This window comes from Trichosurus vulpecula, chromosome 1, assembly GCF_011100635.1.
Source record: "Trichosurus vulpecula isolate mTriVul1 chromosome 1, mTriVul1.pri, whole genome shotgun sequence".
NCBI lineage: Eukaryota > Metazoa > Chordata > Mammalia > Diprotodontia > Phalangeridae > Trichosurus > Trichosurus vulpecula.
This window is the reverse complement of record NC_050573.1, coordinates 144,600,731-144,615,755: the sequence shown is the minus strand read 5'-3', so window position 1 is coordinate 144,615,755 and position 15,025 is coordinate 144,600,731. Positions and strand designations below refer to the sequence as shown.

The following is a 15,025-nucleotide window of genomic DNA, read 5'->3' as shown; positions in this document are numbered from 1 at the left end:
TTCAAAGAATGGAGAGGGATTTAACAAAAAGGAGGAGAGAAGGAAGTCTTTTGAAACATTGTGAGGAAAGGTATAAATATCAGAAGAGCATAGATTGTTTTCAGCAGACAGAATAGTCTAGTTTGTCTGGAGCATGGAATGTATGGAGGGAAATTATATAAAAAGACTGGATAGCACTGATTTTTTTTTCATGAAAAAGCTTTCCAATTTTATATAATCGAAATGATCCTTTATTCTGTCCTACACACTGCTGCCAAAGTAATTTTCCTCAAGTGCCAATCTAACTGTATGACTTCCCTGCTCAACTAACTCCAATGGGTTCCTGTTAGTTCTAGAATAAAATGTGAACTCCTAAATTTAGTTTTAAAGCCCTACAGAACCTGGCCTTTCCTGTCTTTCCAGGCCCACTGTATAGTCTACTTCTTCCTCACTGTGGGATACAGCCTAACTGGTCTTCTTTCTGTTCTTCATACACAACATTCCATCTGCTGTTTTTGTGTGTCCCTCATGCCTGGTATGCACTCACCCCTTACCTCTGCCTCTCAGAATCCTTCTCTTTTAAGTTTCAGCCTAAGTATCATCTGTATGGAGCCATTCCTGAGTCCCCAACTGCTAGAGTCTTCCTTCCCTGATTACCTAACATTTAGCATATACACACACATACACCCACATTTTTATTTATTCCATTTATATTTATGTTGTATATATTTTTGCATGTACTTCTCTTCTCCATTAGAATATAAGATCATTGCCAGTCAGGAGCATTTTGTTCTTTCTACCTTTATCTCTAGTACCAAGTGCAGTGCCTGACAATAGATATTTTGCTAAATACTTGTTGATTATTGATTAAGATCAGTCCTTTGGTTAAGAACTCTCTAGCCATGCGTGTAAACTATTCCTATTCTAAATATCTTCTAATTTTTAATGATATGGCTTTTTATAATAAGATGTAGTATTCACTTTGAGGTTGTGGTTTGTTTGGTGTGTGTGTGTGTGTGTGTGTGTGTGTGTTTTGGATAGTCTATGCCCTTGGTTCTAATTTCTTTCAAACTGTGCTCTGGTTTTCCAAGCAATTCTTGTCAAAATGGAGTCCTTTGTCCATGAATGTGCGTTCTTGGGTAATTTTGTTTATTTCTTTATACGTACACACACGCATGCACGTGCACACACACACACACACACAATCTTTTCTACTGATTTTTTTGTTTTGTTTTGAATGAGTACCAAATATTTGGGTCTGCTGTTGCTATACTTTCTTCATCTGTATTTTTCTCACTATTTCCCTTTTAAGAACAGCCCTTTTGGCATTCCAAATGAATTTTTTGTTTTTTTTGTTTATATAAAGTACTCTTTATATAAATTAACTTGTGAAACACTGAATTTGTAAACTAATATGGGTAATACATTCACTTTAACATGTTGGTATGGCGCAATCATTAATAAAATATTTCTTCATTATTTGTCTTTATAAAGAATATTTTGTATTTATATTTGTGTAAATCTTGTATGTGTCTTAGTTGACTAGCTCTTTGTTATTTTATAGTTATTTTGGATGAAATTTCTTTTACTATTGTTTCTTCCTGGTTTTTGTTAGTAGTGTATAGATAGGTTGATGATTTGGGGGGATTTATTTTGGATCCTGATATGATTCTAATGCAATTACTTGTCCTATTTAGTTTCTTTGCTGATTATCTGGGATATGCATCATGTCATCTACAAGGAGGGATAATTCTATCCTTTCCTTGCCATTGTTTATATTTTTAATTTTGTTCTCTTCATCAGCATTTCTAGTACTATATCATATAATGGTGAGGAGAGGAGACATCCTCGTTTTATCCCTTTTTGTAATGGCAAAGCCTCTAGTGTTTCTCCATTGCGCATGATATTAGCTCTTTCTTTTTAAAAAAATACTTTTGATCATCTTAAGGAAGGGCCTTTCCATTCTTATGCTTTTTAGAGGATTTTTTAAGTGGTGCAGTGGAGAGAGTACTACGCTTAGAATCAGGAAGACTCATCTTTCTGAGTTCAAATCTGGCCTGAGAAATTTACTAGCTGTGTGATCCTGGACAAGTCGTTTAACCCTGTTTACCTTAGTTTTCTCAGCTGTAAAATGATCTGGAGAAGGCAGTATCTTTGCCAAGAAAACCCCAAATGGAATCATGAAGAGTTGGGCATGAGTAGAATGACTGAGCAACATATTTATGCTTTTTAGAGGATTTTTAATATAAATTAAAGCTGTATTTTATCAAAGGCTTTTTCTATATCTCCTAAAACAATCATGTAATTTTTGTTACATTTGTTGTTTATATGATTCCTTATGATAATTGTTTTTCTAGTGTTGAGCCATTCTTGTATAACCAGTGGGAATACAATTTGATGGTAGTGAATTATTTTCTGCATGCCTTTCTGTAGTATCCTTGTAATTCTTTTATTTAAAATGTTTGCATTTAAATTCATTAGTGACATGACTCTGTAGTTCTTGTTCTCTGCTTTTCTCTCCATGGTTTCTTTATTAGTACGTACATGTCTCATAAAGAATTTGTTAGAGTGCCGTATATCTATTAATGAGAATAATTTTTGTAACATAGGTATTAATCGTACTCTAAACACATGAGAGGATCCACTTGTAAATACATCTCCTGTGGTGCCCTTTATTTGGGCCAGGTGACTTGAACTCCTCTGGGCAGTTAAATGTTTTCTTACTATCTCCTTACTTCCTTGGGTATCAACTCCTTATTAGGCATTTTTGTATTGTCATTTTCAGGGCAAGCATTCTCCCTGGTATAAAAAATAGCAAAGCAAAAGCTGAGCACTTCTGTTTTCTCTTTCTCATTTGTTAAAATCATCCTATCAACCCAAAGTAGCATTTATATCTTTTCTCTGATCCTCCTTTTCACTAATATAGGAAAACAACCAACAAACAATGCTCTCTCTTTGTTACTCTTAGTTTTCTTCAGAATCCTCACTTTTATCCTGAGCTTTAGCATTTCTGTTGCTGTTCTTACAGGGCCATGATAAGATTTTGTATTCATCTTCTGTAACCTTTCCTTATTTTTATTTTCTGTTGTTGTTCAGTCATTTTCAGTTGTGTCTGACTCCTCATGATCCCATTTGGGGTTTTCTTGGAAAAGATACTGGAGTGGTCTGCCATGTCCTTCTCCAGCTCATTTTACAGATGAGGAAACTGAAGCAAACAAGGTTCAGTGACTTGACCAGGGTCACACAGCTAATAAATAGCTGGGGCCAGATTTGAACTCAGGAAGATGACTCTTCCTGACTCCATACCTGGTACTCTATCTGCTGAGCCATATATCATTAAAAAAAATCTAAGTTGGTGAGCTCCTAGCATCTAAGACTGTCTCTTCAATCTATCATTTTCTGCTCAATGAAATTGTCTCTTTTTGTGTCTTTAGAATCCCTGTCCCTCTTGGATTGTCTTCTGCTATAGAATGTTAGAGTGTATGTAGTCTTCTGCTCATCCTTTCCCTGAGCACTCTGAAATCTTCTCTCCCTATGAGGAAGTGTGTGTCATATAATGCCTAACTTTCCTTTTTCCTATACATTTCCTTTTTCAATTACAAAACCTCAAGATTCCCATTATTTCTACCATGAATTTCTAACCCTTGATAAGAGTCAGATCCTGAAGAGAATTTTGATTTGCTCACTCCTCTATATTTTGAAGGATGAACTTATCTTTAAGAATTTATTACCGACTCTGCTTTTGGCAGAGAGAACTCTATCAAGTGTCTAGATCACTGAAGTCTCTATCACTACTGTTTCATGCCTTTGGGCTGGGTTTGTGTTTTATTTCTAAACTTCTTGTCTATTTTTTTTTCTCTGTCCAGGTAGCCTATAATAATCATTTGTGTTTTTGCCTCTGTGGATTTATACTGAAATGTTTACCACCAGTTCTTCTCCCCACCTTTCTTTCCTGAATTTCCTCATATTTTCATAACATATAATTCTATTTAGCTTTCCATTTTATGTATCCTGTTTCTATTGCATAAAGTATACCTTTCTAGATCTGTATTTCAGTTATGGATCTTATCTCACCAAAGAGCATCCAATGTTTTATGAAATCAGATGTTCCTGCTTTGTAATCACTTTGATTATTATGTGTACTTTGTGCATTTGTGTGCAGGCATCTGAGATCATGGACTCTATGGCTGGCTCTTTTCCTGGATTTTTGTCTCCTGTGCAATTCTGTATTCCTCTCCTGTTATTTTTCTTTGTGCATTATATCTGTTCTTAATGGCATCTAGCTTGGTGGATATACATGAACAGTTTTCTCTCTCCTTCCTTTGTGAGTTTAAAGCCTTTTAAATAATTGCTAACATTTATATAGTGCTTTAAGGTTTGCAAAATACTTGAAATATATTATTTCATTTGAATCTCCCAAACAACTCTGTGAGGTAAGTACCATTATTGTGTCCCTTTTCACAGATGCTCAAAGTGAAGCTGAGGGAGATTTAGTAAGTTGCTCAAAGTCACACAAGACTGCTTAATGATCAGAGGTCGAATTTGAACTCAAGTTCTTCCTGACACAATCTAGCACTCAATTGCACTACCTGGCTGCTTGCCTAATTTGAATTAGATGTGTACAATTCCAGGCAAATGTATTCTTATTAGCCTTTTTAGGGGCACTCCAGTTCTAGTAAATAGACTGTCATTTCCAGATTTTATGCTATAGTCCAGAAATTGAAATTCTATTCTCAGCATCTTCTTAACAAGCTGTTCACTTCCCAGTAGATGATAACAAGAACAGAGAGAGTAGGATATAAATGAATGTAAATTGATGGTTGTGCATCAGAGGCTATTTAGGGTTTCTGGTTGTGGAATAGTTGGGAAGCAGCAGTGAGGGTCAAAGAGTATGCCAACCCCCTCTTTCCTGACCCTGAGATTCAGGGGTAGGAGGATAAGAGTGGAGACTAGGGAAGTTCCATCAGAGAAAACTTTGCTGAACATTATCTAGACTTTGTCACCATGCCTCAGATGCTGTTTCCTTTGTCCATGAAGTTCCCTTCTCTAATTGGTAAGCTCTTCTTCAAACCTCCATTTTGAGGAAGCGCTCACACAAGATACCACCTTTACCATCATGTACCGTATCCCACCCCATTTTAGCTTCCTTTTATGTGTTACATTCTTCTATTAGGATGTCCATCAATTAGGATGCCTGTCAATTAGGGAATGGCTGAACAATTTGTGGTATGTGATTGTGATGGAATACTACGGTGCCTTAAGAAATGATGAGCTCAGTGATCTTAGAAAAGCGTGGATAGACTTGCATGAAATCATGAAGAACGAAATGAGAAGAACCAAAAGAACTTTGTATATAGTAACAGCAATATTTTTTTAAGAATGACTTTGAGCAAATTAGTCATTTTGTCTGTTATAAATATCCATGTTAACTACAAAGGACATATGAAAGAAGATGCTACCTGGATCCAGAGAAAGAACTGATAAATAGAAGTATGTATTGAATGATTTTACATACGTGTGAGTGTATGTGTATTATATAGAATATATATGGATATGTATACACATACATATTTGTGTCTAGTGGTAGTCATTTATAGGGCAGGGGGAGGAGAGAGGGAAGAAAAAAAGGGAAAAAAACAATTTGCATGATAACTTTATTATATATTTAAAAGGAATAGCAAGTTGTTGTAATGGCAAGCAAAGTGGGACTTTTTGCTGTTTTTTCTTTTGGAGTGCTTCTCAGCACTAAGGCAATCAGGTGCCTTTGAGTGAGTCTTGCCTTTGTTTGAATCAGGAGTCTTTGATTGAATTGAGAGTCCTTGATTGTAAATAGTACATATACTCTGAGGTTAGCATTTTGCTTTGGGGCTCATTCATTGAAAGAGCGTTCCTGTGATCTGGCCAGATGAAACTCTGGGTAGCCGTTAAGGAGCTCCTCTGGCTTTGAAAACCCAGATGTTGGTGCTTCTCTCTCTGATAACTGTATGTATTGCTATAGTCAGACAGTTAGAAGCCTGTTTGTTGATTTGTGTTATTTTTTCTGTTTGTAGTTTCTGTTTGTATTTGCTCTGAAGTTCAGGGTACAGACTTTTTCGCCTAAAGTAAGATTGTTAACCCCTGAAACACCTATCTTTCCTTAGTAAAGCAGATAAAAGAAACTTCACTAGCAGCCCTCCTAGGTATGCCAGTGTGGTTGCTGTTACAATTGTACATAATAGATTTATTGTTGCATATGCAATCATCTTTATTATTCTATGTTATGGAAATGCTTGTTTTATTCCACAAATTAAAAAACTAATTTATAGGAATAAAAGTCATTCCCCAATTGAGAAATAGTCAAAGGATATGAACAGGAAGTTTTCAGAGGAAGAAATTAAAGATATCTATAGGCATATGAAAAAATGCTCTAAATCACTATTGATTAGAGAAATGCAAATCAAAACAATTCTTAGGTACCACATCTCTCCTGTCAGATTGGCTAACATAACAAAACAGGAAAATGTTAAATGCTGGAGAGGATGTGGGAAAATTGGGAAATTAAGACATTGTTGGTGGAGTTGTGAACAGATCCAGCCATTTTGGAGAGCGATTTGGAACTATGCCCAAAGGCTATAAAAATGTGCATACCCTTTGACCCAGCAATACCCCTCATAGGGCTATATCCCAAGGAGATCACACAAGTGGGAAAGGGACCTGTATGTACAAAATGTTTATAGCTGCTCTTTTTGTGGTGGCAAAGAATTGGAAATCAAGGGAATGCCCATCAATTGCGGAATGGCTGAACAAGTTGTGGTATATGAATGTAATGAAATACTATTGCGCTATAAGAAATGGGGAAGATACAGACTTCATAATAACCTGGAAAGACCTACATGATCTGATGCTGAGTGAGAGGAGCAGAACCAGGAGGACATTACATACAACCACAGACATATTGATTCTGTGATGACTAACTTTGATAGACTTGCCTTTCCTCAGCAATACAAGGCTCAAAGAGCTTATGATAGAAAAAGCTAGCTACATCCAGAGAAAGAACTGTGGAATCTGAACGCAGACTGAGGCAAACTATTTGCTCTTTTTTTTTTTTGGTTTTGTTTCTTCTCTCTCATGATTCATTCCATTGGTCATAAATCTTTGCAACTTAACTATTGCGTACATAAGTTTAATGTGAAGGTTTATGTAGAATCTATGTTGGACTGCATGCTGTCTTGGGGGGAGGCAGGAGGAGAGGGAAGGGAAGAAAATTTGAAACTCAAGAACTTGTAAAACTAAGTGTTGTAAAGTAAAAATAAAAAATCTAATGAAAAAATAAAATAAATGAATAAAAATTTTAAAAAGCAAATAAAGAATAAAAAAAAAAAGAAAAGAATGTAAGGTTTTTGAGGATAGGGTCTATCACACTATTTGCTTTTCTCAGTGTCCCCAGCACCAAGCAGAGGGCCTGGCCATATGGTAAGGTCTTAATAGGTGTTTGTTGACTTGCCTTGATTGAAGGAGGTTGTAGGAACTGAAGTGTTCTTAATAGAGTGGAAGGAATGAAGGGGAAGGAAAAGCAGGAGTTGAAATGGGCTAGGATATGGGTGAACCAGAAGGGAGTAGAAGAAGAATATTTAGAACATGGATGACCATTTAAGAGGAAGTAGTACTTGCAACTAAGGCGAGGAAACTCAATGACACAGATTGAAAAAGCATTACAATGACAGATTGTGGAGGCATGCTCTATAAGCAAAACACCTTTCTGTCGATTCTCAGACTCCATAGAGTCTCCTTCCAGAGAAGTCACATAGTTTCTAACTGTGTACCAGGACCGCAGCTAAGCTACTAAAAGTCTTGGAGGGGGCAATTCCTGGCCTTTACATGTGGGAATTCTCATAGTTTTTCCTTACAGTGTTTTCCACATAAGCATGTAACCAAATGACACATGAAGAAAATGTCTTGTTCTGGAATGTCATTTTACTAACCTTGGTGTTTTTAATCAACCAAGGGCTTAGAAGAGGCCTTGCCGTGTCTTGACACTTTACCAGCTTCCAACAAGAGCATCAGCTTAGAGATCACTACATTTTGAAAGGGCCAAACAATTATCAAACAAAAAGAAGGCATGAGGAGAGCTCTTTACAAAACCATTTGTGACTGAGAAGTCCCACCATTGTGATTCAGAAGAAGTTCCTTAATTGTTGATAGTCGCATAGATAGGTCAAGAAAAGTGTCTCATGTGCCTGTCATGTGAACTATGTTGCCAACAAGTGTTCAGGAAATACAATGGGTTATTGTTCTTTTTTGGTTCCATTTCACTGAACAAATAAAACAGCGGAGGTATAGGAGTGCCAATAGACTTTCCATCTAGATTTGTGTTTCATTTGGTAGCTGAAATTTCAGGGCTAGGAAATTGTGCATTGTTATAAGACCCCATTCCCTGTGATGGTGTCTACATCAATGTTCATTTGGCCGAAAGAGAAATCCTTGTCTGCCTATCCTTATGGAAAAAAAGTCTCAATTACCCATCTCCACTTCACACAAACCTGTGTTGCCCAATTGGCCAATGTGAGTGTTAAATTCTTCTTACCTCATATCGTGTAAATATAAAGTACATTGGATGCCCTAATTATTCTCTATTCACCACTTCCCTGATGTACTTAACCTGTGGCTTAGATATAATTGAGCAACAGTAGAAATCCGTTGTAATTCTCTAGTGCTAGGGGATAAGGAACTACTTCATAGGCTTACAGGAACTAGAAGAGATTAAATGCAGCAGGATTCTATCATATGCTACAGATTTGATTTTTTTAATAAGTCAAATTGGGACCATTACATATATATAGTGATTTATAACATCTCTCTCATTGTAAAACCTCCGTCCCCAGATCAAACTCCTTTCCACTTCTAGATGACATCCAGTTTAAAGAGAAAGCCAGAAAGCTAGAATACAACCTGGTCTACAAACAGGCTAAAAACCTGTTCACTTAGAAAACTCATCTCATTCCAGTTGTTCCTTATTGTTATATTTAATGTGTTTCTATGCATTACCAAAATGGTTTTATTTTGTGTAAATCAAAAGACTTGAATTGGTTCACGGTTTTATACAGATTTCTACTCTAACTTAAACTAGATATGAAAGACCTTGCTTCCAATAAAGGCTTTATTTAACAAGTCAACAAGTGAAATGTTGATTAAGCTCCTACTATGTGCTAGGCATAGTTGCTAAAAACTGGAAATACAAAAACCAAAACAGGCCTTGCTTTCAGGAAGTCTAATGAGGGTGACACATAAGTGACTGTTCAAATAAGATAGACACAGGATAAATTGGGGATAGTCTCAGGGAGGGCACTAAGATTAAGGGGGTCGAAGAAAGGCTTCTTGCAGTAGGTGGGATTTTAGCTGACACTTGAAGGAAGTCAGGGATGTTATATATAACATAATGAATATTTTAATAGCAGGTAAAATGAAGTTAAATGAAGCCTACTCTTTTACACAGTAACACTGATATTTTTAAATAATGGAGATTGATAAAACAAAAAAAAATCTAGGTTCTGTTGGCTGCTTAAATGATGCATTTAACCATTTTTGGGGGGCCATGTGAACTTATTCTGCTTTTAAAAGTTTGTTAATATTGTTTAAGGCAGTTTTTAAAAAGGCAAGTCATTTGCTTTTTTTTGGTTTTTATTCCTTTTTTTGTTTGTTTTTATGTTGCTTAAATTTTCCCCTTATTCCCTGTTCTTCTCCCTCCCTGGGAGATATCCCTTATAACAAAGATACATACATAGATACATACATACATATGTATGTGTGTGTATATATATATATACATATATATACACATACATACATACATATGTATGTGTGTGTATATATATATATATACACATACATACATACATACATATAGATATAGATATCTCTTCTTGCCAGGCGTAATGGTACAAGCCTGTAATCTCTACTACTGGTAGATGATAAAGTTGAAAGATCCATTGAACTCAGGAGTTCTGAGCTTAAGCAGGGCTAAACTGATGGGGTGTCCACATTAAATGCTAAATTCAGCACCAATGTGAAGATCCTCTTGGTACAGAGGGCCATCAGATTGCCTTTGGAAGAACGAACTGGCACAGCTTGTAAGAACAGAGCAGATCAAAGCTTCTATGCTGGTTAGCATTGTAATTGACTCACGAGTGGCTACTACACTTCTAATCTTGGTGAGATAGGGAGAGCTGGTCAATTAATCTGTCAATAAGACTACTATTCTTTTTTGTTTTTAAATCAATGGTAACAGTGAGTTTTATGTTGTGTGATTTTACTATTTCATGATAATAGGAAAGGATGACTATGCATTCAATGAGATGCAGGAAGCTCAGTAGAAAAACAAACAAAAACTTCTCCAATGAATGATGATTACACACCTTATGTTTTACAGTAATAAACGACTCGTTGCTTTAGTGCCGATGCCAAATGACACACCATTCCACACCCGCCGGGCCTACACCAGTGAGGATGAAGCCTGGAAATCGTACCTTGAAAATCCCCTAACTGCTGCAACCAAGGCGATGATGAGTATCAATGGAGATGAGGACAGTGCTGCTGCTTTGGGCTTACTGTATGATTATTACAAGGTAGATGACTTATTCCTCACTGCCCAATTTATTTCCAGTTTTTTTTTTAATGATTCCACTCACCTTTTCTGTCCTGCTTCCTTGAGTACCCATTACTCTGGGCTTAACTTCACTTCTTAAGCTGTAAGCTCTTTTCTTTCTTTTCTTTCTTTCTTTCCTTTCTTTCTCTCTCTCTCTCTCTCTCTCTCTCTCTCTCTCTCTCTCTCTCTCTCTCTCTCTCTCTCTCCCTTTCTTTCCAATTGGGGTTAAATGACTTGCACAGGGTCATGCAACTAGTAACTAAGGCCAGATTTGAACTCAGGTTCTCCTGATTCCAGGGCTGGTGCTCTATCCATTGTGCCACCTAGCTATCCTCCTAAGCTCTATTTTCAGGGTTTTGGCACAGAGCAATGATGCCCACAACTCTGATTTTGCATAGTTTTGATGTATATGGGAAGCATGGTTATGGTGGAAAAAGTAAAGGTTCTGGAGACAGAGAGCCCAACCTTTGATATTTATTATCTATTTGACTTTGGGAACCGCCCTTAACTTCCTTGGGATTCAGTTTCTCCTTTGTCTCCCTTAGACAAAAAAGCCCCTGAGGTCCAGCTCTAGGTCCATGGTTCTATGATCTCTTTATTCATTTTAGAAAGCTCTCAAAATTAAGATGTAATTAATTTTTAATTAAAAAAATTACTTCTCATGATTATGCCATACAGCACTTTTAGGAGAGAAGGAGAGTGTGTCATAAAGTCAAATAAGCAAGGATAAATTGTATAAACCACAAAAGGAAACGTCTGACACAGTTATAGAATCCTAGAGCTGGAAGTTACCATAAGAGACCTTTTAGTCCAAATCCTGCATTTTACAAATGAGTAAACTGAGGCCCAGAGGAGTGAAGCAACTGATTATTTCCTATAGACAAGAGAAGTAGTAACAAATCAAAATGCATTTACTGGGGTCCAAGGAAGAGAACTGCCTGGTAGGAGACATCCTACAGGCATTGCTGGAAGAAACTTTGGTTTGATCTTCGGATCTATATAAGTAGAATGTAACTGGTGCTACATTGTTAGTTTGGCTGGATGTATTCACTTAAAAAAAATAACATGGCTAATTATGTTCTGATCTCATCATGAAATTAAGATGCACTTTAGAGACCAGAAGAGCCAGCCACTTGAACCCTAGGCAATACTGCCAAATAGACGAATTTTATTTGGGGTACCTTCTAACCCAACTGTTTCCCCAACCCACATCAATAACACTCATGTTGCCCTCTGCGTGGCCAATGGTTGCCACAGCAGTATCTTATCCAAACCTGCTGTGCAACCTGTGCTCCAAAATGATACTGACTTTCCTTCTCTCCTTACTCTACAAATTTTCATTTCCTTCCCCGGGGCCGAGCTCAGTGATATGTCACAGGGGAATAAGTTCAACAAAGGTGTGGAATACAGTTTATGGTCCCATTGTAAAATTGCATTTTAGAAGAGTTCATACATCCACCACCACAACCACAAAAAAAAAAAAAACCCGGGGGAGACATTTTTGAACAAAGCATCTTTTGGTGCCCCTTTTATGCTCTAGTTTTACCCCTACTCCACCAAAAGAATTGAGGTCAATATCTTTCTATCTTACTATGAAAAATTTATAATAGACCATTTGTATAGCTAGTCAGGAATTTATGTTTTAAATGTATCAAAGTTATAAATAGAATTTAATACAAAATGCTCTTATAGATTGTAGGTTATACTTTCTGAAAGAAGTTATTTCTTCCATATTGAATAGATACTATTTGGGAACATTCCTGAAATATAAAGATGATTTGGGGTGTGGTCTTTTTTCTTTCTGTTGAATGAAGGGGCTGAAGAAAGAAAATTTATAATACTTTAACCAGTCTTAGTGCAGAAGCACAGTTGATAGCAGTTTAGCCTGCTTTTTCTGTCAGACTATTTATTGTTATCTGGAGCTTTGTAGAAACTAAGGAGACATATAACCTCTATCAGATTGCATGACATTTTGGGGAGGGGAGAAGGTAAGGAGGGAGAAAAAAGTTTGGAACTCAAAATCTTACAAAAGAGTGTTGAAAACTTTTTTTCCATGTAATTGGAAAAAATACTGTTAATATCACAAAAAAAGAAACTAAGTAGAATATAATTCACATATGTATTTTATACTAAAGTATAATCACCTCAGTAATTTTTTCCACCTTCTCCTGTATTCCTCTTGACTATTCCTCTTCCTTCTCCACTTTTTTCATCCTCTATTTTTCTCTCCTCTTTTTCTACCTCTTTCTGTTTTCTTTTCCTTCTCCTCCTTCTTCTTATTCTCTTTCTCCTCCTTCACCACCACCTCCTCCTCTTTCCCTTTATGAAAACTGTTAACTCTAGCATCATTCACATCTTCTTAATTAATAGATCCTCAAACCTTCTTGGCCCTTCTGTAGCATTTGGCAGCGTGAAACTACCTTCTTCAGTCTTCTCTGTGATTCTATTCCCTGGGGATCTCACAACTGAAAGGAATCCCATGTATGATCCTGTCTAACCCACTCCTGAACTAGAATCCCTTCTATAATATTTCTGACATATGGTTATCCAACTTCTGCTTGAATAACTTTAGTGAGAATAAATTCCAAGATTGCTCATTTCCATTTTGGATAGCTCTGTTTTCCTTACAATAAACCTAAATCTGATTCTCGGAAAATTCCACCCATTGATCCTAGTTCCAGAACATGGCTAATCCCTCTTCTATGTGACATTCAAAGGTAACTATCATAACCCCCTCAAGTTTTCTCTTTGCCGGGCTAAACATCCCTAGGTCAAGTCTAGTCAATGTATTTATTTAGTGCCTATTATATTTGAGGGGCTAAGCATATAAATAGAAAAATGGTGCTTGGCCTCATGGAACTTACATTATATTGACATAATATATATTATATTATGTTATATAGACATAACATATAGACTGATAAGCTAATACACAATAACTCGAGGAGGGAGAGAATGCTAACAAGAATGGAGATCCAGAAAGACTTCCCATAGGAGATGGTGCCAAATGGTGCCAAATTTTGAAGAAAGCAGTATAAGAGAAGGGGTATTGCACTCCATCCATTGGGAGACCACCTGTACAAAGGCACCAAGGTGGGAAAAATAGCAGATGTAGCACTTTAAAAAATTATCTCATTTAAGGGTCGTAATAAACTTGTGAGGTTGATTCTCCAGGTATTATCATGATCTCTTTTTCATAGGTGAAGAAATTGAGGCTCAGAGAATTCGAATGACAGTCATTTCAGAGACAGGATTCAAGTCCAGGTCTTTTATTTTAGGGTTTTATTGGTATCTTTATTTTAACATGACCTAGGTTTTCCCCTGTATCACTTCTACCTCCACCTAGAAAGCCATGCCTTATAACCAAGAATTAAAAAAAAAGAACAATGAAAGAATATAAAAAAAGATTCAGCAAAACCAATCCAATACATTGAAAAAAATCTGACATTAAATCTGACACCAGTGGGAACCTCTTTTCCCACTACTTTTCTTTGCATTTAAAGGAATGGTAGGAGATAGCATCTTATATAAATTCTTTTGGGCTAAACTTGTGCTTTGTCATTCTGCAACATTCACTTTTTAATTGTTTTGTGATTATTCTTTCCACTTACATTGTTGCAGTCATTGTATACATTGTTTGCTGGCTCTGCTTCCCTTTTTACCAATTAATACAAGTCTGTGTGCATTGATTTTGTTTGTGCAAAAACTTTCCAATTTCATGTAATCAAATTTATCTTTTATCTTTTGTAATTACTTCTATCCCTTCTTTTGTTAAGAATTCATCTCTAACCCATAGCTGTGAAAAAGTATGACTTGTTTCTCTGCTATCGTGTGTGTGTGTGTGTGTGTGTGTGTGTGTGTGTGTGTGTTTGTGATGATTTCTAATATTCAGGATACACGCACCCACTTTTAAATTTATTTTGGAATATGGTGTAAATTATTGGTCTAAGTCAGGGTGGGGATCCTGCAGCCTCAAGGCTACATGTGGCCTTCTAGGTCCTCAAGTGCAGCCTTTTGACTGAATCCAAACTTCATAGAACAAATCCCCTTAATAAAAGGATTTGTTCTATAAAACTTGGAGTCAGTCACAAAGCTACATAAAGGACTTAGAAGGCTATATGTGGTCTTAAGGCTGCAGGTTCCTTACCCCTAGTCTAAGCCTTATTTTTGCTGGACAGCTTTCCAAATTTCCTAGCAGACCAAATGGGAAGCTCTTTCCTAAGTAATTTATGTTTTTGGAATTACTGAACACTAGGTTATTTCATTTTATTATTTCTCATCCTCCCTTATCTGGTATGTCCCATTGATCTACTTTTCTCTTTTTAAATTGATACCAAATGGTTTAAAGTCTTGTTAACTCCCAAGTACAGCACCCTTCTCAATATGCCAGGAACAGTAAACAGGACAATTGGGTTATAACGCAGA

At 36.5% G+C, this 15,025-nt stretch overlaps 1 protein-coding gene across 1 annotated transcript in view; it reads left to right on the top strand.

Annotated features, from left to right (window-relative positions):
- Nucleotides 1–15,025, top strand: part of GRHL2 (grainyhead like transcription factor 2) — a 224,500-nt gene that overhangs the window by 39,839 nt on the left and 169,636 nt on the right. Inside the window, exon 2 of the mRNA XM_036740809.1 lies at nt 10,385–10,580. Coding sequence (XP_036596704.1) covers nt 10,385–10,580 — 196 coding nt within the window. The remainder of the gene's footprint in view (nt 1–10,384; nt 10,581–15,025) is intronic.